The 25,898-nt window shown below is 37.8% G+C and overlaps 1 protein-coding gene and 1 pseudogene across 1 annotated transcript; one reads left to right on the top strand and one right to left on the bottom strand.

Annotated features, from left to right (window-relative positions):
* On the top strand, positions 1-25,318 carry TMEM276 (transmembrane protein 276). Its single transcript, XM_074203030.1, has 4 exons — positions 1-203; positions 23,186-23,256; positions 23,614-23,747; positions 24,147-25,318. Exons 3-4 carry the CDS (start codon positions 23,658-23,660, stop codon positions 24,633-24,635), a joined length of 579 nt encoding a protein of 192 aa, XP_074059131.1. The 5' UTR covers positions 1-203; positions 23,186-23,256; positions 23,614-23,657; the 3' UTR covers positions 24,636-25,318.
* Positions 8,242-8,550, bottom strand: LOC141496917 (non-histone chromosomal protein HMG-14 pseudogene; annotated as a pseudogene).
* Positions 25,319-25,898: the final 580 nt, after the last annotated feature.

The raw sequence follows: 25,898 nt of genomic DNA on the forward strand, positions 1-25,898 counted from the left end.
TAATCTTCCCAAGACAATCCAAATGGGTATTGATTCATTTTCCTGGCATGGCATTGGTATACCGTAGACCTTCAGTTTGATAGTCATTCTAATATCTCTTCTCTCCCATTCCTTTGGAGCTTCACAAACACTGAGCTAACTCTGGCAATGTGTGTGTCAACCCCATCATCTATGTGTACATCCCTGGAAAGTATACTGCCAAGGTAAGTGAATTTATCCACATCATTGAATATTTCTCCATTAGTTGTAACCAATGGTTCCATGCAGGAATGTTGTGGTGCTGACTGGAAAAGAAACTGTTTTCTTATTGTTAATTGTTAGATCAAAACTAACACATGTGGCAGAAGATTCATACTTTGTTGCGCCTTAGCCTCAGAGCCTACACTGCACCAACTCTTCTTCATCTTGCTTGTAGCCTTTTCAAGTTAAATAATTTACATCAATGTGGCAGCTGACCTTGATGCCATTATCATCCTCTTCACACAGTATCTGACAATATTCCTGAAAATAGTAGGCTAAAAATATGGAAGCAAGCACATAACTCTGCTTAACTCCATTGATTACCGGGAAAGTGCCAGAGCATGGTCCATTATACAGAACTTGTGCAAGCATGCCATCTTCATACTGATGTATAATACTGATAAACTTCTCAAAACGATCATGTTTTGTCATCATTTCCCACAAGCCCTCATGACTGATGGTTTCAAAGGTCTTGATCAGATCTGCAAATGCCATGTACTGATCTGACCCCTGGCATTTCTCCTGGAGTTGTTATATTCCTCCTCTCCCTATTAAATCAGATGGATATATAATCTTTCCTCTTTAAAAAAGATGAGATTGAGGTTGAGCATTGCTCTCCCCATTTTCCCCTTCTATAAGACTTCTTCCTTGCATTTCTCTTTCATGTGAGAAAATTTCCTCATTTTACCTCTCTCTTCCTCCTTCTCTGCCTACATTTCTGTCTTTCTTTTTTCTTTTGCAGGGGTCGGGTCAACCCAACATAATCAACTCACATTCATGCTTGATGTTTATGTAGACCTCTAATAATACTGAAGTTTTAAGGAATTAAATATATAATCTTCCCATATAGGATTGTAAACATTTTTTGGTAAGGTAATGGGGTTAATAAGTGACTTGCCCAAGGTCACACAGCTAAATAATTATTAAGTGTCTGAGAACAGATTTGATCTCAGGTCCTCCTGACTCCAGGGTTGGTCCTCCTGACTCCAGGGTTGGTCCTCAATCACTGTGCCATGTAGGTACCCCAGTCCAATAATTTTTAAATAATCTCTCCTGGATCTATCTTCCAGGTCAGTTGTTTTTCCAAATGAGATATTTCACGTTGTCTTCTATTTTTTCATTCTTTTGATTTTATTTGCTTGTTTTTTGAGGTCTCATAAGGCTATTAGCTTCCAGATACACAATTTTAATCTTCAAGGAATGATTTACTTCAGTGAACTTTTATACTTTTTTTTTCATTTGACTGATTCTACTTTTTAAGGGGTTCTTTTCTTCAATGAATTTTTGTATATCTTTTTCCATTGACCAATTCTGCTTTTCAAATCATTCTTCAAGGCATTGAATTTTGTACCTCTTTTTACCATTTGATCTATTTTATTTTCTTATCTTTTTTAGGTTTTCTTGTAAGGCAATGGGCTTAAGTGGCTTGCCCAAGGCCACACAGCTAGGTAATTATTATTAAGTGTCTGAAGCAGGATTTGAACTCAGGTACTCCTGACTCCAGGGCTGGTGCTCTATTCACTGCGCCACCTAACTGCCCCAATCTATTTTATTTTTTAAGGAATTATTATCTTCAATATTTTTTATTCTTCCTTTCCCAAGTTCTTTGTTTTTCATAATTTTCTTGCCTCACTCTCATTTCTCTTCCCAGTTTTTTCCTCTACCTCTCTACTCGATTTCTAAAATAAATTTTTGAGATTTGCTATGGCCTAAGATCAATTCATATTTTTCTTTGAGGTTTTAGATGTAGGAATTTTGACTTTTTTGTCTTTTGAGTTTTTTAAATCTTTCCTGTCACAATCAAACTCTTGTATAGTCACAATTTTTTCTGTTATTTACTAATTTTCCAAGCCTATTTCTTTATTTTAACTCTGTTAAAGTGGGACTCTGCTTTCAGCCTTGAGAGTGTACCATTCTGGAGCAGCTAGGTGGCACAGTGGATAGAGCACCAGCCCTGGAGTCAGGAGTACCTGAGTACAGATTTGACCTCAGACACTTAATAATTACCTAACTGTGTGGCCTTGGGCAAGTCACTTAACCCCATTTGCCTTACAAAAAAACTAAAAAACAAAAGAGTGTACCGTCCTAAGCTTCAGAGATTTTGTACAATTGTTTCCAGAGACACTTCTAGGATTCTGAAAGTTTTCAATTTTTCCAAGGTGGTATGATCTAAGGAGAATGACCCCAAGCACTCAATTCTAACCTGAAACTGTGATGAGGGTCCCCATTCTAGCTCTGGTGTCAAGTGTTTCTCTGACAAGCTCTGGTGAACTAGTGTTTCTCCTCACCCTGGGACTGCCATCAGGACTGTGACCCAGGATCTGAGTATGGGAAAAGCAACAGATTCCTTTCCCCAGGGCCAGCAAAAAGAGCCCAGTAATCTCCTTTAGATCAGTTGTTTGACCCCCTTACCATCTGTGGATTGAGAGTTGTGAAAACAGCCACTGCTGAGGCTAATTTAGAAGCTCCCAAGAAAGACCTGTTCCAGGGTTTGCTGGGACCCAGTCCACACGTTCATAGCCTACACTAGACTGCTCTACTATCTCCCCAATGTGACAGACTTCTATTTGCTGACCATCCAAGTTGTCTTGGGCTAGAAAATTTCTCATCCTGTCCCTCTGTAGATTCTGCTACTCTAGAATTTGTCCTCAGGAATTACTTAAGGTTGTTCAGAGGGGTTTTGGAAAGAACTCAGTTGAGTCCCTGTCTTTTCTCTACCATCTTGGCTCTTCTCTACCATCTACCATCTCCTCCCTGTTCCTAATTTTCTGGCATCACTTTCATTTCTTTTTTGTTTTTTTATTTGTTTTTAGATCAGTATGTTCATTTTTTATTCTGTGATTTTATTTTATTTTTCTAATAAATGTTATTAAAGTTTTTCTTTTCCTTTTTGTTACAACAAAATGAACTTTATTTAAAATAATTTTTAACAGACATGGGTGCATGGAAAAGCTCTTTAGTTGGCTATGTATGGGAATGGAAAATAATTAATAAATAATACTAGTAGAGGAACTCTAAACATTAACAATCCATTGGCAAAGTGGACTTAATCCAAAATGAATCTTAAAGCTCTGCTAATTATTCTCTGCAAGAATATTTATCTTCTGTTTCTTTACAGGTGAGAAGTGATTAAATACTGCCTATAGGAATTTTTTTTAAGGTTTTTGCAAGGCAGTGGGGTTAAGTGGCTTGCCCAAGGCGACACGGCTGGGTAATTATTAATTGTCTGAGACCGGATTTGAACCCAGGTACTCCTGACTCCAGGGCCAGTTTTTTATCCACTGCGCCACCTAGCCACCCAAAGAAATCTGTAACTGACTGTAATCAATTAATTATAATTACCACTGCAATCGGACCAGCCTAGAAATTTTATATTAAGGACACATACTTTTCAAAATAGTCCATGAAAATCTTGTCTGAGTTTTTTTTCCCCCCAAACACTAATATACAAACTGGAATTCTTCATTCTGAGGAGAGAAAGTTACTGGTTCCTCTCTCCAGCCCAGCCATATAAAGAATTTTGAAATGAGAAATAAGTATGAATGAAGAAAAAATAATCTTTCTATCTCCCAGTCCTTTTGTTAGTTATAAGCAGGGAGAAAACGAAGGAAACAAAATGGATATAACACCACCATCAAGTAGAGAAAAAGCACATTCTTTGCTTGAAACTAAAATTTCTGGCAACATAGGCTTTCTGTTGGGCAAGGAGACAAAGCGATTTGTGGCTGCATCTGAGATGTCCCCCTGGGGACAGTAAAGCCCAGTAGAGGCACTGACTACTTCATGCTTAATCTGAAGCCTTTACCAAGGGAGAAGGCTAAGGTGTCAGGAAGGTAGGGGGTACATGGAATACCTGACACCTACTCTAGAACATAGAAATTTCAACCTGTCTCTTTTCTCTAATACCTCCATTGTAACTAAATTACTTTGACCCCACCATGATCCTGGGACACAATGTTTCCTCTTCCAACTAAATGCTGTAACAAGGACAAAAGGGCAACAAGTTACCACTTATAGAGTTTAAATCTGTTATCTCTCCCAATTATATACAAGCACTCCCTTGTCTGGTAAACTTTCTTCGCTCTAGGGATTAATGATATTGGGTGGGTTAGGGTTGGGTAAGACTCTAGAATTTCCACAGTATGTTCTTAATATGTAGGTAGGAATTCAGTGCTCCCGAAGAAAGGCACAAGACATTTGGTTTTTTTTTCAGTGTGTGAGAAATGAATAATTTTAAATAAAGAAAAAAAAATCTTTACAGTTAAAGTCTTTTATAAGAAGAGAGCCAGGTCATTACAGAACCAGTGGGAGGAATAGTCTTCACAGCTGTCCCTTGCTCTTCTTTTCCATGTTTTTTAAGTAGAAAGCTGGGTTTTCCCTTAAGGATAAGATTATTAACTATTTCAGCTCATGCTGAAAGTTAGGAAGGCAACTCCTCTGTCTGGCAGTGTGTAGGCTTTTCCACTGAGTCAGCAGAACAAAGAAGGGACTGTCCACAGAAGAGAGGACATGTGTTTTATACCCAGACACAGCACCCCATCCCTGGAGATTCCAACCAGTCCCTGGTATGCTGGCCACACAACAAGGTTAGAGGTGGTCCAGCAAGAGGGAGCCAACAGTTATTAAAGTTTTTCAACATTGCATATGCATATTTTTAAGTTACATAATTTCCTTCCACTCTCCCTTCCCACCCTCCTCTCCTCAGCAGCCAACAGTCTGGTGAATATTGTACATACACATTTGTGTTTAACATGTTTAATGATTAGTCATTTTTTGTATGAGAATATTAGGAGATAAGAAAGAAAACTGAGATAGGAAAGAAAAACATAAGAGAAATTTTGAAAAAGTGAATGTATTGTTCATTCAGATTCTTTAGGGGTTTTTTTCCTTCCTCTGGATGTGGTTAGCATTGTCCTTAACAGGTCTCCTAGGATTGTTCTAGGTTTCCGAACTGCTGAGAGGAGCTGCATCTTTCAGAGTTGACCAACCCATAATATTGTTAATATGTACAATATTCTCTTGGTTGTGCTCCCATCACTCAGCATCAGATTCTGTAATTTGTTCCATGCTTCTCTGGAGTCTTATAGAATAATAATATTCCATGACATTCATATACCATAACTTTTGTCAGTTATTTCCAATTGATGTACATCCCCTCAATTTCCAGTTCTTTGCCACTACAAGAAGAGCAGCTATACAATTTGGAATTATGTCCAAAGGGCAACAAAAATGTGCATACCCTTTGATCCAGCATTACCACTACTGGGTCTATACCCTGAAGAGATGATGAAAAAGGGTAAAAACATCACTTGTACAAAAATATTCATAGCAGCCCTGTTTGTGGTGGCAAAGAATTGGAAATCAAGTAAATGTCCTTCAATTGGGGAATGACTTAACAAACTTTGGCATATGTATGTGATGGAATACTATTGTTCTATTAGAAACCAGGAGGGATGGGAATTCAGGGAAACCTGGAAGGATTTGCGTGAACTGATGCTGAGCGATATAAGCAGAACCAGAAAAACACTGTACACCCTAACAGCAACATGGGGGTGGTGTTCAATCTTGAAGGACTCACTCATTCCATCAGTGCAACAATCAGGCACTATTTTGGGGTTTCTGTGATGGAGAATGCCATCTGTATCCAGAGAAAGAATTGTGGAGTTTGAACAAAGACCAAAGACCTTTAATTTAAAAAAAACCATTATCTTATGTAATTTTGCTATCTCTTATACTTTATTTTTCTTACTTAAGGATTTGATTTCTCTGTCATCACATTCAACTTAGATCAATGTATATGATGGAAATAATATGAAGGCTAACAGACTGCCTTCTGTTGGGGCAGAGGGAAAGGGGACGGAAGCAAAGATTAGGGGAAAAATTGTAAAATTCAAAATAAATAAAATCTTTCTGAAAAAAACAAAAAGGGGTGACTAGGTGGTGCAGTGGATAGAGCAACAGCCCTAGAGTCAGGAGTACCTGAATTCAAATCCGGCCTCAGACACCTAATAATTACCTAGGTGTGAGGCCTTGGGCAAGCCACTTAACCACATTTGCCTTGCAAAAACTAAAAAAAAAAATCAAATAAAAAAAACAAAAAAAAGAGCTGCTATAAATATTCTGGAACATGTGGGACTTTTCCTATTTTTTATGATTTCTTCTGGGTATAGGCCTAGCAGCTTTATTGTTCTTTGGGCAGAGTTCCATATTGTTCTCCAGAATAGTTGAATCAGATCACAACTCCACCAACAATTCATTAATGTTCCAGTCCTCCAACAACCCCTCCAACATTGATCATTTTCCTTTTTTGCCATCCTAGTCAATCTGATAGGTGTGAGGTAGAACCTCATAAGTTGTTTTAATTTGTATTTCTCTATTCAGTAATGATTTGGAGCATTTTTCATATGATTATATTATATAGCTTTAATGTCTTTATTTGAAAACTGCCTGTTCATATCCTTTGATCATTTATCAGTTGGAGAATGACTTGTAACCTTATAAATTTGATTCAATTCTCTATATATTTTAGAAATGAGACCTTTATCAGAACCCCTAGCTGTGAAAATAGTTTTCGAGCTTTCTGTTTTCCTTTTAATCTTGTCAACTTTGGTTTTATAGTGCAGAAATTTTAAATTTAATATAGTCAAAATCATCCACTTTGCAGTTTATAATGTACTCTATTTCTTTAGTCATAAATAAATTTCTCCCTTTTCTTTTTTTTCTTTCCCTCTTTTTTTTAAGGTTTTATTGCAAGGCAAATGGGGTTAAGTGGCTTGCCCAAGGCCACACAGCTAGGTATTTATTAGGTGTCTGAGGCTGGATTTGAACCCAGGTACTCCTGACTCCAGGGCCGGTGCTCTATCCATTGTGCCACCTAGCTGCCCCAATTTCTCCCTTTTCCACAGATCTGACAGAGTATTTTTTTTAGGTTTTTGCAAGGCAATGGGGTTAAGTGGCTTGCCCAAGGCCACACAGCTAGGTAATTATTAAATGTCTGAGGCCAAATTTGAACTCAGGTACTCCTGACTCCAGGACTGGTGCTCTATCCACTGAGCCACCTAGCCGCCACCAGAGTATTTCTTTTTCTTTTTGCAATGAAGATTTTATTAGTTCATTTGGTCATCAGTACATAGACACTATGAATAAATTGTACATTTAAAAAATGCTAGAAAAGTCTAAAAATTATGTAGTTGTAACCTTTTTCTAAACTGTTATTCCAGTGACTTTTCTTACTTTGTTTGGAGGCAATTCTCCCTAAAAAGAAGTTATCAAATACCAGTATCCTGAATATAGATAAGGTATTTGATCTTTTACAAAGCAAGTTTCCACTAATTCTGTATTTAATAAAACTACACTCACTATAAACATTTTCCAGTCTTTTACAGTACATTAACAAAGTTACCAGAAAAAAAAATGTACCACTATTACCAAAGATGACAATGTCACTGATAGCACACAATTTTGAAAGGGAGATCCAACACCAGGGAGTCATTTTATTTAGGCTGAAAGACAAGATAGATATAGATTAATCAAAATAAGATCTTTAAAATTCATGGTCACAACTCCAAATTACTATCTCTGCTTCATTTAATTTGATGTAACAATTGCCCATGCAATGTTAAGTCTATGCACAAGACATGAAACATTTTCCAAATCAACAGACTATTAATTTCTGGTTGTATTAAAACAAACAAACAAAAAACCAAACTGATAATGTGCACATGATCTTACTTTTTTAAATAGGACTCTAAATAATGGCACTTTAGATTGGCTTCACTTATTTAATTGTTTTAAAACATTAATGTGATGAGGTGGGACTGCCTCCTTCTTAAAAATGTGTTTCTAGAGAGTTACTAAAAAACTGACATTTACAAAATAGTTGATAAAAATATTCCTCTAAATTGTACAAGAAGGGAGGGTACAGGGACAATTGTTAAGATTTTTATAAGATGTTATTAAAAAAATAAAAATAAAAATAAAAATAAACTAAAAAAAAAGATGTTATTCAGATTTGGTTTCTTTCTCTCCTGCTGAATCAGAGGCTGGAACCTCTTCATTTTTAGTTTCTCCATTTTCTGCAGGCAAATCATCTTTATTCTCTTCTTGCTTGGTAGCTTCTGCTTCTTTTCCTTTGGCTCCTTTTTCCCCTTTTGTGCAAACTTTTTTGTCCTCAAATTTAGCCTTCCCAGCTGTCTTTTTGGGCTTTGGTTCCACCTCTGCAAGGGCTGGTTTAGCTGACAATCGGGCCGACCTCCTCTTGGGCTCTTCCCTTACATCCTCTTCTGAGGAGTTGACCTTCCTCTTGGGCATCTTGGCTGCGCGTGTGGACCAGCTCCCTCTCCCCAGGGGCGGGCGGTCACCGGAGAGGGCGGCGGGTTCTGGGTTCGCAGGCAGAGGGCCGCGGCGGCGGGAGCTTCTACTGCGGCGGCTTCCAGCCGGATCCAGAGTATTTCTTAATCTGTTAATTGGTCTAGGGTATCACTGTTTATGTCTAAATCTTGTACCCATTTTGATCTTATTTTGGCATAGAGTGTGAGATGTGGATCTATCCCTAGTTTTTGTCATACTATTTTTCAGTTTTCCCAGCAATTTTTGTCGAATAGTGCATTCTTATCCTAGAGCTAATATCTTTGGTTTGTCAAACAATAGATTACTATAGTCATTTACTACTGGGGTTTTTTTTAGGTTTTTGCAAGGCAAATGGGGTTAAGTGGCTTGCCCAAGACCACACAGCTAGGTCATTATTAAGTGTCTGAGGTCAAATTTGAACTCAGGTACTCCTGACTCCAGGTCTGGTGCTCTATCCACTGCACGACCTATCTGCTCCAGTACCTGGCAGTACCTGGCAGTTTTGATGACTGCTGCTTTAAAGTCTAATTTTAGCTCTGGTACAGCAAGGCCACCTTCCTTTTTATATTTATTTTTATCAGTTCTCTTCCTATTCTTGACCTTTTGTTGCTCCAGATGAATTTTATTGCTATTTTTTCCTAGCTTGGTACAATAGTTACTTGGTAGTTTGATTGGTATAACACAAAATAAATAATTTTTAAAAATTATTTTTATTACATATCTCCCAATTGTATAAACAAAAATTTTAATAATAATTTTCTAAAATTTTGAGTTCCACTATACATAATGGATTATAAAACTTTGTGTGCTCTTTAGTCCAACAATACCACTTCTAATATATATCTAAAAGAAATAAAAAATATTGGGAAAAGCATAAATTTGTGCAAAAAATATTTATAGTTCTTTTTGTGGTGGCTAAGAATACAAAATTGAAAGGATGCCCCATCATTTGGGGAAAGACTCAACAAGATGTGATATATGATTGTGATAGAATATTATTGTATTCTAAGAAATGGCAAGGAGGATGATTTTAGAAAAACCTGGAAGGACTTATATGATAATGCAAAGTGAAGCAAACAGACCCAGGAGAATGTTTATATAGTAATAGCACCATTGTATTATGAAGAACTATTCTCTGTGATACAGTGACCCAAGGCAATCCCAAAGGACTAATGATTTACCATACTATCTGCTTCCAAAAAAACATGATAGTTGGAAGATAGACTGAGGCATGCTATTTTTCAATTTTTCCTTTCATTCTTTTTTTATTTGAGTCTTCTCGTAAAAAATCACTAATATGAAAATGTTTCATTTGATTGCAAAAGAATTTTCTTTTGATTTCCAGATTCTCCTCTTTTCTGCTCCTTCCTTGAGAAAGAAATTTGGTATCCATTATACATGTGAAGTTATATAAAACATATTTTTAGTTATGTTGCAAAACAACAAAAAGAAAGTTTAAAAAAGGATGCTTTGGAGCAGCTAGGTGGCACAGTGTATAGAGCGCTGACCTTGGAGTCAGGAGACCTGGTCAAATCCATCCTCAGACACTAATACTTCCCTACTGGACACTGGACAAGTTACTTAGCCCCAATTCCTTGCCAAAAAAGCCTAACTTCTCTCTAACAAAGGATGCTTCATTCCATATTCAGCAATCACCAGTTCTCTCATTGGATTGCTTTTTTCATCATGGTTCCTTTAGATTTGTCTTGGATCATTGTCTTGCTTAGAGTAGCTGTCTTTACAGTTGAACGAACATGCTTACTATGTTGCTGTTTCTGTGACAACCTTTTCCTAATTGTGTTCACTTCCTTTTGTATCAGTTTATATGTCTTCCTAGGTTTTTCTGAAATTACCCTAATCATCATTTCTTATGGTATAATAGTATTTCATCACAATCATATATCACAACTTGTTCAGTCATTTTTCTATTGATGTATATCTCCTCAGTTACCAATTCTTTTCCACCATTGCTATAAATATCTTTGTACAAATAGATCTTTTCCCCTATTCTTTAATCTCTGTATTATAGACCTAGCAGTGGTGTTACTGGATCAAAAGGTCTGCATAGAATGGTCCTTTGACCACATTTCCAAATTTCCAATCATTTCAGAATGTAGAATACTCCACCTCACCAACATTGCATTAATGTTCCTATTTTTCTCTATCCCCTCCAGCCTTTGTCATTTCCTTTTTCTTTTATGTTAACCAATTTGATAAGAATCTTAAAACTGTTTTAATTGCATTTTTCTAATCAACAGTGACTTAGAACATTTTTAAATGTGACTATTGATAGCTTTGATTCTTCTGAAAATTATTTGTTCCTGTCCTTTGACCATTTATCAACTGGGGAATGAATCTTATATTTAAGCTGTGTTTTGGTAAATTTAAATTTCATGTAATCAAACTTATTTTTTTTTAGGTTTTTGCAAGGCAAACGGGGTTAAATGGCTTGCCCAAGGTCACACAGCTAGGTAATTATTAAGTGTCTGAGACTAGATTTGAACCCAGGTACTCTGACTCCAGGGCTGGTGCTTTATCCACTACACCACCTAGCCACCCCTAAACTTATTTGTTTTGCATCCTATAATCCTTCTTTCTCTCCTCTATGATCATAAACTCTTCTCTTACCCATAGATCTGACAGGTATATTTTTCCACGCTCCCTTTATTTACATATGGTGTCATCCTTAGGCCTAATTCATTTATCTATTTTTCTTTTTTTCACTTTTTAAAAATTTATTTTCCTGGTTATATATAAAGATAGTTTTCAACATTCATTTTTGTTAACTTTTCTTCCTCTCACTGTTCCTCCCCCCCGACCTAAGATAGCAACTGATCCAATATAGGTTATACATGTACATTCATATTATACATATTTCCATATTTATCATACTGTAAAAGGAAAATAAGAACAAAAGGGGAAAGCCATGAGAATAAAAAAAAATCAAAACATTTTTTATGAGTGCAAATAATACACTCTGATCTCCACTCAGACTCTATAGTTCTTTCTCTTGATGTGGATGGTATTTTCCATAAAAGGTCTCAAAGTAACTTTGATACTGTATTGATGAGAAGAGCTAAATCTATTGCAGTTGATTATCTCATAAACTTGCTTTTACTGTGCACAATGTTCTGATTCTGCTCATTTCACTCAGCATCAGTTAATGTAAGTCTCTCCAGGCTTTTCTGAAGTCCACCCATTCATGATTTCTTACTGAACAATAGTATTCCATCACATTCATAGACTATAACTTGTTTAGCCATTCCCCAATTGATGGACATCTCCTCAATTTCCAAATCTTTGCCTCTACAAAAAGAGCTGCCATAAACATTTTTGTGCATTTGGGTCTTCTCCCCTTTTTATGATCTCTTTGGGATATAGATATAATAGGGGTATTGCTGGATCAAAGGGTATGCACGGTTTTATTGCCATTTGGGAAGAATAGCTCCAAATTGCTCTTCAAAATAGTTGAATTAGTTCACAACTCCATCAACAATGCATTAATGTTCGTTTTCTCACATTCTCTCCAACATTGATCATTTTCCTTTTTTTATCATTTTAGTCAATCTGATTCTGTGAGATGGTCAGAGGTGTTTTAATTTGCATTTCTCTAATCAATAATGATTTGGAGTTATTTTTCATATATATATATATATATATATATATATATATAAAGCTTTAATTCCTTCATCTATAAAAAGTTTTAATTTCTTCATCTGAAAATCACTTGTTCAATCTCCTTTGATCATTTATCAATTGGGCAATGATTTGTATTCTTATGAATTTGAGTCGGTTCTCTAGATATATTTAGAAATGAGACCTTTATCAGAAACAATGGATGTAAAAATTATTTACCAGCTTTCTACTTTCCTTCTAAAATTGGTTTTCTTTGTGCAAAGTTTTTCAATTTGATATAATAAAAATTATCCATTTTGCATTTCATAATGTTCTCTCTCTCTTGTTTAATCATAAATTATTTTCCTTTCCACAGATCTGATAGCTAAATGATTCCTTGCTTGACTAAACTGCTTATGGTAAGAGTCTTTGTATTTAAATCTGTACCCTTTTCAACCTCATTTTGGAATAGAAATGTTGGTTTATGCCTAGTTTCTACCATACTATTTTTCAATTCCCAATTTTTGTCAAATAGTAAGTTCTTATCCCAGAAACTGAAGTTTTGGGGTTTATCAAACAGTAATTATTTACTATTATGACTTGTGAACATAATCTGTTTCACTGACCAACTACTTTATTTCTTAGTACCAGTTTTGATAATTGCTGTTTATAATAATAGGTTTAGATCTGTTAGCTAGGGTGATTTCCTTTGCATTTCGTTCATTAATTCCCTTTATATTCTTGACCTTTTGCTCTTCTAGATAAATTTTGTTATTGTTTTATCTAGTTCTATAAAATAATTTTGGTAGTTCGATTGGTATAATTCTATTGAATAAGTAGAATAATTTAGGTAGAATTGTCATTTTTATTATATTAGCTTAGCTAACCAGTGAATGGTTGATATTTTTTCCATTGGTTAGTTGTGACTTTATTGGTGTGAAAAGTGTTTTGGAATTGTATTCATATAATTCCTGGATTTGACTTGACAGGTAGACTCCAAAATATTTTATATTTTCTACAGTTATTTTGATTGGAATTTCTCTGTCTTTTTTACTGGACTCTGTTGGTAATATATAGAAATATTGATGATTTATGTGGGTTTGTTTTATATCCTGTTACTTTTCTAGAGTTTTAATTGCTTCAAATAGTTTTTTAGCTGATTCTCTATGTATACCATCATATTATCTGCAAAGAATGATAGCTCTATTATCTCGTTGCCTATTCTATTTCTTTTAATTTCTTTTTATTATTTTGTTGCTAAAGCTAATATTTTTAGAAAAATATTTAATCATAGTGGTGGTGATAACCTTGTTTCACCCCTGATTTTACTGAGAATTTTTAAAGCTTGTCTCCAATACATTAAATGCTTGCTGATAGTTTTAGTTATATGTGGTTTATCATTTTAAGGGAAGCTCCATTTATTCCTGTACTCTCTAGAATTTTTTTTTAGTTTTATTGCAAGGCAGTGGGGTTAAGTGACTTACCCAAGGTCACACAGCTAGGTAATCAGTAGGTGTCTTAGTCTGGATTTGAACTCAGGTCCTCCTGATGCCAGGACCAGTGCTCTGTCCATTGTGTCACCTAGCTGCCCTCTCTAGTGTTTTTGATAGAAATGTGTGCTGTATTTTGTCAAAAAAATTTTCAGCATCTATTAAAATAATCATGTTACTTCTGATAATTTTGTTGAACATAAGAAAGCTATTGAACTAGGAAATAAAACCAAGAGTTTGTTTTTAAAAAACCCCAACAAAATGAATAAAATTTTGGTTAATTTGATTTTTTTTGCAAGGCAATGGGGTTAAGTGGCTTGCCCAAGGCCACACAGCTAGCTAATTATTAAGTGTCTGAGACTGGATTTGAACCCAGGTACTCCTGACTCCAGAGCTGGTTTTTTATCCACTGTGCCACCTAGCCACCTCTCCTTGATTATTTCTTGAAAGATATTGTCCAAAGCACCGGAGTCAGGAGTACCTGGGTTCAAATCGGACCTCAAACACTTAATAATTACCTAGCTGTGTGGCCTTGGGCAAGCCACTTAACCCCATTTGCCTTGCAAAAACCTTAAGAAAAAAAGAAAGATATTGTCCATTCTCTGTTCTTGATCATTACTTTCAGGTATTCTAATAATTCTTAGGTTATCTTTTCTGGATCCATTTTCCAGGTCAGCTGTTTTTCCTATGAGTTTTTCCCCTACTTTACATTTTCTTCTATTTTTAAAGTCTTTTGATTTTGTTTTATGGATTCTTGATGTCTTATAGAGTCATTAACTTCCACTTGCCCAATTAAAATTTTTTTTTAAAGTTTTTGCAAGGCAATGGGGTTAAGTGATTTGCTCAAGGTCACACAGTGAGGTAATTATTAAGTGTCTGAGGCTGGATTTGAACTCAGGTTCTCCTGACTCTGTCCAGTGCTCTATCCACTGTGCCACCTACCCCTCCAATTATAATTTTTAAGGACTTATGTTCTTCAGCTGGCCAATTCTTTTTTTTTTTTTTAGATTTTTGCAAGGCAAATGGGGTTAAGTGGCTTGCCCAAGGTCACACAGCTAGGTAATTATTAAGTGTCTGAGACCTGATTTGAACCCAGGTACTCTGACTCCAGGGCCAGTGCTTTATCCACTGTGCCACCTAGCCACCCCTGACCAATTCTTTTTTAAAGGAATTGTTTTCTTCATCCATCTTTTGTGTTTCCTTTCCCAAGTTGTTGACTCTTCTTTTTTCATAATTCTCCTTCATAATTCTCATTTCCTTTCCCAATTTTTCCTTCTACTGCTCTTGATTTTTAAAATCTTTTTTGACCTCTTCCAAGAGGACTTTTTGGACTTGAGACCAGTTCATAATACCTTTTGAGACTTCCCATATAGACAGTTTGCCATTGCTTTTCTTTTCTAAAATGGCATTTTGATCTTCCCTGTCACCCTAGTAACTTCCTATGGTAAGGGATTTTTTTTTTTTGCTCTTTGTTAAAAGTTGAACTTTGTTCCTGCAACACAGTTCTTTAGCTTCTTGAGCTGGAGATCTAAGCGGAGGTTGGGGGGAGGGTGACTAGTCTATGACTTTTCACAGCAGGGCCTTAGGTATTGGTGGCTTGCTGCCAGTGATTTGGCAACCCAACGTAGTCCTGTCTCTTGTGATTCCATTCCGAGGCTCAAATTATGCCTTTGTTCTGGGGCTCAAAATATGCCTTCTACTCTGGGGCTAGAGCCCATGTTGCTGGCCTACCAAGTTGAACTGGGACTGGTGGATCTTGGTTACTGATCTTTGCCGAGGCTAAGAGCCTCCTCCTACACTCCCTGACTATCCTGGGCTGTGCTCCCCTTTTCCCCAAGTATGACAGACCTTTCCTTTCCAAGGTATGTTGAACTGGGAAATTGTTTAACTCTTGTAGTGTGGGTTCTGTTGCTCCAGAATCTGATTAGAAGCTTCATTTAAAATTGTTTCAGAGGGAAATTAAGAAAGTTCAAGAAGCTTCCTAGATGCTCTCCACCATCTTGCTTCCACACCCAGAAGTTATCTATATATCCAATTTGACCTTATCTTGGTATTTGGTGTGAAATATATTGGTCTATCCCTAGTTTCTGCCAAACTGCTTTCCAGTTTTCCAAGGAATTTTTATTCAAGATTGAGCTTTTACTCCTAAGTTACTATGGTTGTTTACTACTGTGAATTGTGTATTTAGGCTATTCCACTGAATCCACTCTGATTCTTTGCTACCTCCCTAATGTCATGGTTGAGAATGAAGGACAAAAACAAACAGAAAAAACACTAGATTGTTTTGATTATTACTTCTTTGTAATAGAGTTTAAAATTGGAATTACTAGATTGCTTCCTGAACACTTTTACCCCATGAACTTGATATTATTGACCTTTTTTCTTCTAGATGAATTTTGTTACTAATTTTTGTAGCTTTATAAAATAATTCTTTGACATTTTTATCAGTTTGGCCCCAAATAAATAAATAGGTAGAATTGTCATTTTTATTATAATGGCTTGGCCTACCCATGAACAATTAATATTTTTCCAGTTTTTTAGCTATTACTTTGGGGCAGCTAGGTGGTGCAGTAGATAGAGCACTGACCTTGGAGTCAGGAGGACAGGAGTTTGAATATAGCCTCAGAAATATGACACTAACTAGGTGTGTGACCCTGGGCAAGTCATTCCCTGACTGCCTCACATCTAGGGCTGTCTCCAGTCATCTGATTCATATCTGACCACTGGATCCAAATGGTTCTGGAGAAGAAACTGAGAATGGTGACTTATCACAGCACCTCCTCATTCAAATCCAATTCATGAGTTTATCAGAAATATCACTTCCCTGTCGTCATGGACTTCTTCGAAAATGAAGGACACTGGGGCCGCTAGGTGGCGCAGTGGTTTAAGCACTGGCCCTGGAGTCAGGAGTACCTGGGTTCAAATCCGATCTCAGACATTTAATAATTACCTAGCTGTGTGGCCTTGGGCAAGCCACTTAACCCCATTGCCTTGCAAAAAAAAAAATGAAGGACAAACATTGCATTGTAGATCTTTATTTGTATGAAAAGTATTTTGTAATTGGATTCCTATAATCCCTGGATTTTCCTTGACAGAATCCCAAATATTTTATACTGTCTGCAATTGTCATTTTTTTCTATGATATGTAAAAAAAATACTTAACATTCATTTAAAAAGTTTTGAGTTCCAAATTCTTTCCTTTCCTTCTCTCCCCCTCCTCCTTCTTTTATTGATATTTCATTTAAATATGAATTTTCCCCTAAGGACTGCTTGGACTTTATCCAACAAATTTTTGAAATGTTATCCTACTGTTGTCATTCTCTATAGTGAAATTATTTCTATGCTTTTTTTCTTTGACCCATTCATGCTTAGTTTTTTTTTTTCAAGGCAATAGGGTTAAGTGGCTTGCCCAAGGCCACACAGCTAGGTAATTATTGTCTGAGGCTGGATTTGAACTCAGGTACTCCTGACTTCAGGGCCGGTGCTCTATCCACTGCACCACCTAGCCACCCCAGACACTGTAATTAACTTTTGATCCTTATTTCTATCATACTTTATTAAATTAAATTTTATTGTTTTATAGTCTGAAAGGGCTGCATTGAACATTTCTGCCTTTCTGCATTTGCTTGTCCTGATTCCTGATCTGTTTTTGTGAAGAAGCCATGAACAGTTGAGAAAAAGCAGCGGTCTATCATATCTAACTTTTCTAAAATTCTATTCATCAACATGACTTCTTTCTTGCTAATTTTATGGTTAGATTTGCCTAGTTCTGAGAGAGGAAAGTTGAGGTTTATGCATTTCCTGCCATAATTCATTGAATTTTCTTTTAAGAATTTTGATGCTATTTGGTACATATGTTTAATTTTGAAAGCACAATTCCTTTTAGGAAGATGAAGTTTCTCTGTTTATTCCTTTCCACTCTTCTTTGTCTGAAATTGTGAATTCTATCCCTATTTTAACTTCAGTTGGGGCATTATATATTCTGCTCCAGTCCTTTATTTTAACTGTGTTGTAAACAACATTTGTTGGATTCTGGTTTATAATTCATTCTGCTATCTATTTCCATTTTATGGGTGAGTTCATACAATTCTAATTCACAGTTATGATCATTTCCTTTCATCTTATTTATTTTTATTTTTGGAAGCAATTGGGGTTAAGTGACTTGTCCAAGGTCACATAGCTACAAGTATCTAAGGCCAGATTTGAACTTAGGTCCTCCTGACTCCAGGGTCAATGTTTATTTACCACATTTCCTAGCTGCTCTTCTATCTTATTTTCTCATGTTTTTTTTCATTTTTTATTCTGCTCCTTCTCTAAATTCTATTTTGCTTTTGACTGCTGCCTTATTTTATTTGCCCTCTCTTTTATCACTCCTTTTCTCTAATCCCCTTCCCTTCCTACTTTCTTGTTAGGTAAGACACATTTCTATAATCAAATGATTATGCATATATATTTTTCAATTTTGGATTAATTTAGATGTGAAGCTCAGGTATTACCTTCCCTGCCCCCCCCCATTTTCCCCTGAAATGTAAAAGCTTTTTTTTTGCCTACCTCTTTTTTTTGTTTTTGTTTTTATAGGTTTTTGCAAGGCAATGGGGTTAAGTGGCTTGCCCAAGGTGACACAGCTAGGTAATTATTAAGTGTCTGATGCTGGATTTGAACACAGGTCCTCCTGACTCCAGGGCTGGTGCTCTATCTATTGCACCACCTAGCCACCCTTTTTTTGTTTTTGTTTTTATTCCACCTCTTTTTTTGCGAGATAATTTCCCCCATCTCTCTTCCCTTTATCTAAGATATTCCTTTTTTCACTAATCCTTTTTTAATCACCCCATATAATCAAGTCAACTATATAGAATCCTTCTAATTACAGTAATCATGATAAAATTCTTGGAAAATACATGTATCCTCTTCATGTATAGATGGGTATGCAGTTTTACCTTATAGAGTCTCTTCTGATTTCTTTTTCTTGTTTACTCTTTAAACTTCTTGAATTTTTTATTTGAAGGTCATGCTTTCTATTCAATTCTTGTCTTTTCATCAGCAATCTTTGCATGTTCTCTATTTCATTAAATATACACTTTTTCCCCTAAAGGGGAACTGGATAGGTTATTCTTGTTTATAATCTGGGCTCTTTTGCTTTCCAGAATATCATATTCCAAGTCTTCTTTTTTTTAAAAAAATCAAAGGATCTTATATAATTAAAAAAATTTTCCAGTTACATATAAAGATAATATTCTGTATTCATTTTTTTCTAAGATTTTGAGTTCCACATTTTTCTCTTCCTTTCCCCAAAGATAGTAAGTGATCTGATATAGATTAAAAATGTTAAATATATTTCCATATTAGTTATGTTGTGAAAGAGGAATCAGAACAAAAGGGAAAAACATGAGAAATAAAAAAAATAATTAAAAAAATTAAAATAGTATGCTTTGGTCTGCATTCAGACTCCATAGTTCTTTCTTTGGAGATGGATGGCATTTTCCATCACAAGTCTTTTATATTCCAAGTCTTCTGCTCCTTTAAGGTTGTAGCTGCTAAATCTTGTGAAATCCTGTCCATGGTTCCATGGTATTTGATGATTTCTTTTTGGCTGTTTTCATTTTGACTTAGGCTATATGGATTTTGGCTATAATATTCATAGTTTTCAGTAGTAATCAGTGTATCTAGGATATTGGGGCAATTTTCCTTGATAAGTTTTTTGGAAACATGATGTCTAGATTCTTTGACCATTAATGACTTTCACATAATCTAATAATTATTAAATTATCTCCCTCCATTTTCCAGATCAATTTTTTCTATGAGATATTTCATATATTCTTTTATTTGTAGCATTCCTTTGATTGGTTTCATTGGATCTTGATGTTTCATAGAATCATTAACTTCTGCAATCCAATTCTAAATTTTAATAAATTATTTTCCTCAGTGAGTTTTTGTACTTCTTTTTCCATTTGACCAATTTTACTTTTTAAAGTGTTAGTTTCTTCAGAATATTCTTGTTCTTCTTTTATCAAACTGGTAATTGCTTTTTCATAATTTTCTTCTTTTACTCTCATTTTTTTAATCTAGCTTTTACTCTATCTCTCTTATTTGGTTTTGAAAATAATTTTTAAATTCTTCCAGGAATTCTTGTTGAGTTTGTGTCCAAATCACATTTTTTACTTTGAGGCTTTGCTTATTAGCTATTTTGACTTCATTGTCTTCTGATATTGTGTCTTGAACTTTCCTGTCAGTATAGTAACCTTTTAGGATCTTATCTTTTTTTGTTATTTGCTCATTTTCCCCACCCTATTTCTTGATTTGGATCTTAATTATTACTGTTCACTATTATTTCAAACTTCAGGCTTTTTAAAGCTGCTCCTTTCAAAGCTATTTTTGAGGTTTGGAAATTTTCAGTACTTCTAGGGTGGTGTGATCTGGGAAGAGGTATGGTTACTGTTCTCTTTTTCTGCATTTTTGTTTTCACCTCCTCCCTTGGGTCCAAAAGTAATACTAATCTTCATAATCTCTGATCCCATAGGACCAGAAGTGATACTGTTCCTCAGGGCTTCCACTCCCTCTTAATTGAAAGTGATACTCTCTGCCCCTAAACTCTGACCCACTAGTAGATATGGGCAATGGAAATGACAAACATTGTCCAGCCCTGCATCCAATGCTGGCACAGGGTTGCCCCGTAATCTCTTTCTGATTAATTACCCTTATAGTCCTTGGTTTGAGAGCTCCCAAAGTTTCTACTGCTCTTGTTACTACCACCTAATCCCACTACTAATGTTTCTAATGGGTTCTAGTCAACCCCTACCTGGTTCACAATTCTGACTTTCTGACTTCCTGTGTTGTCTTGAGCTCAAAGGATGTCTTACTCTGACCTTTTATTTGCTTTGCCACTTTAGAATTCAATTTGAGGTATTATTTTAATATTGTTTTGAGGAGTATTTTGGAAGAGTTCAGATAAATGCTTTCTCTACTCTACCATCTTGACTCTGACTCTGGAAGTGTCTCATTTCTTTTCCTAATTTTTTCCTCTAACACTCTTAGCTTTTTAATTCTTCCAGATATTGTTCTTGAGCTTGGGTCAAATTAGCATTTTTTTTGACCTAACATTTTTTTTGCAAGGTTTTGAATTTTACAATTTCCCCCCACCCTCCTTTCCCTCCCTTTTCCCCTCCCCCACAGAAGGCAGTCTGATATAGTCTTTTTTTTTTAGATTTTTCAAGGCAATGGGGTTAAGTGGCTTGCCCAAGGCCACACAGCTAGGTCATTAAGTGTCTGAGACCGGATTTGAACCCAGGTACTCCGGACTCCAAGGCCGGTGCTCTATTCACTGCACCACCTAGCCACCCCAAATTAGCATTTTTTTTAAACTTTAGTTGTAGCTGTTTTCATATTGTTATCTCCTTCTGAGTTTGTGTCTTCCCTTTCATCATAGTAGATTTTTATTATCAGGTTCTTTTATTTCTGTTTTCTCACTTTTTCCAGCCTATTTCCTGACTTTGAACTTTATGTAAAAATTGGACTCTGCTTATCTGAGGTGGGGAGGTGCTGTGTCAAATAGGTTTTTTCATGCTGATGTTTTTAGAGCTGATTCTGAGGGTCTGCAAATTTTTGGTGTTTTCAAGGTGGTGTGATGTAGTGAGAGGTAGGTTTATTGCTCTCCTGCTCTATACTTTGATCCTTACTTCTTTGCAAGTGCTAGTGATTCTCTTGATTCTGGAACTGTAAACAGGTCCTCTGTACCTCCATAGGCATAATTGCTAGCACTCCTCATTGCCATATAATTGTAACCAGGCTCACTGTTACCTCTCTGCCCTGGAACTATGATCCAGAACTGCTTATTGGGACTAGAACTATCAATCAGAACCAGTTACACCTAGTGCCAGCTAAGCAACCTTTGTAATCACTTTCTGACTGGTCCTCTGACTCCCTTACCATCCCTGGACTGAACATTTCTTAAGCAGCTGCTGATCACCTCCACAGCCTGCTGTTTGGTGCCACAGTCATTTTGCATGGACTCTGAACAGACCTCCACCCAAAGACCTCTCTTGTCAACCTCATAAATTGTCTTAGCCAAAAAAAAGTCTCATCCCAACCTGTTTGCTCTGTTGCTCCAAAAATTGTAGCTTTTATTTTAATATTCTTTGAATTTTTAAATTTACTTATTTATTTTGGCAAGGCAATGGGGTTAAGTGACTTGCCCAAGTCACATAGCTAGGTAATTGTTAAGTGTCTGAGGTTGCTGGTGCCCTATCCACTGGGCCACCTAGGAGCCCCTATCTTAATATTCTTTGGAGGGGAATGTTGGGATCATTCAGGTGAGTTGCTGCCTCTAATTTACCATCTTGGCTCTATCCCCCTCCATAGCTTATCATTTAAGATTTTTTTTAATAAGGGAGTGGTATGATTAATATGGAAATGTTTAATATAGTTATACATATATTACCCATATTAGACTGCTCTATTAGGGGAAGGGGAGGGAGAAAATGTGAAACAATTTTATGAAGATAGTTGAAAACTATCATTACATATATTTGAGAAAATAAATTATTAAAAATAAGAGTGATGTGGTTAGAGATATTTTAAGAGTATCAACTTGTATGCTATGTGAATGAAGATGGAACCTAGGAATAGCAGAAAGATCAGGAGGGCCAGGTTATAGTTTGTACAGTGTCAGTGTGAGATGACAAAGTCCTAAAATGGAATATTGGCCAGGTAAATGGAAGAAAGGGGGTAACTTTGCAAATATTAGGATTAACGAATTGAGGGAAAAGCAAAAGATGAATCCGGACTTGGGAAGCTGGGACACTGGATGAACATCCAGTTGTTTGGAGAATAGATGGCTTTGATTTAAATTATATTTTGGACATGTTGAATTTTCAATAATTTCAGTAGACAGAGATGGGTTGGGGTGGCGAACAACTAAAGAAAAATGGGTGATTCTGCTGAAAACTTTTGAGAAATGGAGAGAGTGCAAGGAAAATCTAATGTCTGGCCTGCGAGCCTCAGTCTTGCACTCGAATTAGCTTGTCCCATCTCTGGGCAATCTTGATTTCCCGGGACATTCCACCTTTCAGTTTCTCCCCAGGATATCCCGCCTCCTCCCCCTCCGGACCCAGAGGGCGCTGATGAGCCAAGTCTAAGGTTCCAGGATCCTCTTTCCCTTCGTTTCCTCCCGGCCGCGACTCGGGCTTCCAGGCGCTCCATGGGAACGGGGGGCGGAGCTTGCCCGGGAGAAGCCGCTGCGCCGCCCCCGATGTCCTCTGGCCCGGCCTGGGCCCGCAGGTGCTCCGAGCTGGGCCCCAGTCCCGCGCTGCGGCCGCCGCTCTCCGCTGCCCTGCCTCAAGGGCTGTTCCTCCCGGCCCCCGCAGCCCGCCTGCCCCAGCAGCTGGACAGCGCCTCTGCCTCTGGGCCGCCGCCTTGGGCCCGGACCGGCCTTCCCCAGCGCCGCCCTCCCGACCCTCCCCGACCCCTCTTGAGTCCCTTCCTCCCTCTTCCACCAGGCTCGAGCTGACGGCGTGTCCGGCATCCTTCAAGGCCCAGTACCTGTCCATCCATTCGAGCTTCAGCAAAGGTAATTCCGGGCTCTCGCTCCATCTTTTCCAAATCCTGGCCCTATTCTCCCACTCCCCATGTCACAAAGCTAAGCTTTTTGCTTGCTATGGCCATCCTTACCCGTTTCCTGCACAGTGTGATCTCCACGGGCCAAAGAAACTCTGCCTCTTCCTATATGTTACCTATTCCTTACTAATTCTAATTTAATTCTAATTCCTGCCCAGCAGTGGCTTCCCTCAGTTTAGCTCATGCTCACTCTTTTCTACTATATACTTGCTTAAATAACGGAACCTCCCTAAGATTGTTCTGGGTTCCCAAGGGTTCTCAGTTTTGGGTGGGATAAGGTAGCTGCTTGTTTCCTTCCTTTCCTTTGAAGGTTGAACAGAAGGCCCCTTCCTCATCTTCCCTTTCTCTGGTGCCATGGCAGACAAGCCTGAGGAATGGAGCACCCAGCTCTCCTACCTTGTTCTAGGAGTAGTCTCTCTACACTCTGCTGTGCATTCTGCTCGGGTGAGTGGCCCAGAACATGGGAGTGGGAGTTTGAGGAGTTATAGATCCTTTTATATCATCAGAGGTCATAGAATACCTGAATAGGAGTCTTTGTATATAATAGGCTGGGTGGTGGGAGAACCAAACATTGTTTCTCTTGACCTTGTAGGCTACAGAGATTGGTTTGGACAATGTGTACATAAACCAACTCCATTTTTATCTGACTAGTTTAAGAATGTGAGGAGGGTGTGTGATGTAGAGTCAAATGGAGCAAATGAGTCTAAATGTTGGTGGATGGGAATGCACAGGAAGATAAATAGAAATTTAGAGGACCAGCTTCTGACTCTGGGCTGCTCAGAGGGTGGTATATGGTCATTTCTTGTCCCAGTGACCCAATTTTCCCTTTTCCCATGTTAACAGGTGAACCGAGGAGCTGCAGCAGGCTTCCTCCTTCAAGCCCTAGCTGCAGCTGCTGCATTGGTCCCAGGTCCCCAGACAGATACCAGTAACCAGATGGGAACATGGGTGGCCACAGTCATCGGCCTTCCTCTTTTGGCCTTTGATTTCCATTGGGTGAATGGAGACCGCTCTACAGCCAATCTGCTTCTAGGGGGTGGCATGGTCCTGGCCATGGCTGGGGACTATTTGGGCACCGAGACCCGGGCTGTGGCTGGTCAAGCTGTGGCCCTGGTGGCTGCAGTAACTATCCTCATTGTGTCTGTCTTCACTGTCAACACTTATGGAATGGGTAGTGGTGTGGCACTAGGTGCAGCCAGCCTCATGAGCCGGTTGGAGGATGAGACTCTACTGCTATTCCTCCAAAAGGAAGATGCATGCAGATGGACCTTGGCTGTGGGAAGTTGGGCTTATCGTTGGGCTCTGCATACTCAGCATTTGGAGTTGGATTGACCACTGCCTGGGGAGATACAAGCAAGACCCCTTCAGAAGCAGATCTTTCCTATGGATACCAATGTGATTCCAAGGATGCCAGTGAAGCATACCTGGGCAGGTGCTGGATCCTGTGGGACTTTGCTAGAGGAAAAGGCAAGGCAGGTGTGTGTGATGGGGGCTACTTGTTAACTCTTTCTTGTATTGTGCTCTCCTCCACAGCTCTGAGGATCTATACAACCAGAAACTCTTGGCTAAGTCAGGGAAGTGAGAGTTTTCTCCCATTAGCTGTTATCATCCTCTTCTGGTTGCCTCCTTCTTCCTGTATTTACCTGCTCCATCCCTCATTGGCTAGGTTTCTTCTTGGTTGAAGAAACACAAGCCCTATGTTTGCTGGAATGGCACAAATGGCACTGAAAGGCTCTGATCATAGTGGGTTTTCTAGAACCATTTTCCTTTCCTAGGGTCCAAGAACTTCAGTACTCCCCTATACTCAGGGATTGGTGCTCCATTTGGTTGTTGGGAGGAGGGAATGTTGCACCTTTGGGGCCCTACCTTCTCATTTTCCTCTTACCAAGGATAGACCATCGAGGGATTTGGGTTTTATACAAAGGGCGCTATTTTTGTCTGGACTTACATATGGGGCAGGAAAAGAATCTGCTTTCTGCCTTTTAGTGACATTTTAATAAACATTGTGGATTTTTAGAGAAATGTGAATCTGCCTGTTTTTGAAGATAACTTGGTTCTTTCTGTCCCAAGTACTCGATCCCTATATGGGGGATCAGTTAACCCCAAGGCTAGCCTGAGTTCAGGGTCAGAATAGACAAACTCTAGTCTCAAAACTGCTCAGCAGGGTAGCACTAGGATGGGGGAAAGGAAGAACATTAGATTTAGGGTGTCCAATCTCCTTTAAAGAAGAAATCTTTCCTTAGGTCCCACATTTCCCAGCAATAATCATTTAACTACCTGGAGTTAAACAAATACAGTATTGGCAATTCCCAGTATTGGGATCTGTTTTGTTCATCTTTCCCCCCCACTTCAGCTAGGGGGCAGGATTCATGTGATGTTTGTCCTTTGGTCTCAAAGAAGATCAGGAGATCAGGGACGTGATACTATGACAGCACGTGAATTGGATTTGAATGAGAAGGTGCTGTGCAAAGTCACAAACCTCACTTTCTCCTCTGGATTCATCTGGGTGCAGTGGCTGGATATGAATCAGGACAAGCAGAGATAGTCTGGATGGGAGACAATCAGGATTAAAAGACTTATAAGTGTCTAAGGTCA

Source organism: Macrotis lagotis, chromosome X, assembly GCF_037893015.1.
Source record: "Macrotis lagotis isolate mMagLag1 chromosome X, bilby.v1.9.chrom.fasta, whole genome shotgun sequence".
NCBI lineage: Eukaryota > Metazoa > Chordata > Mammalia > Peramelemorphia > Peramelidae > Macrotis > Macrotis lagotis.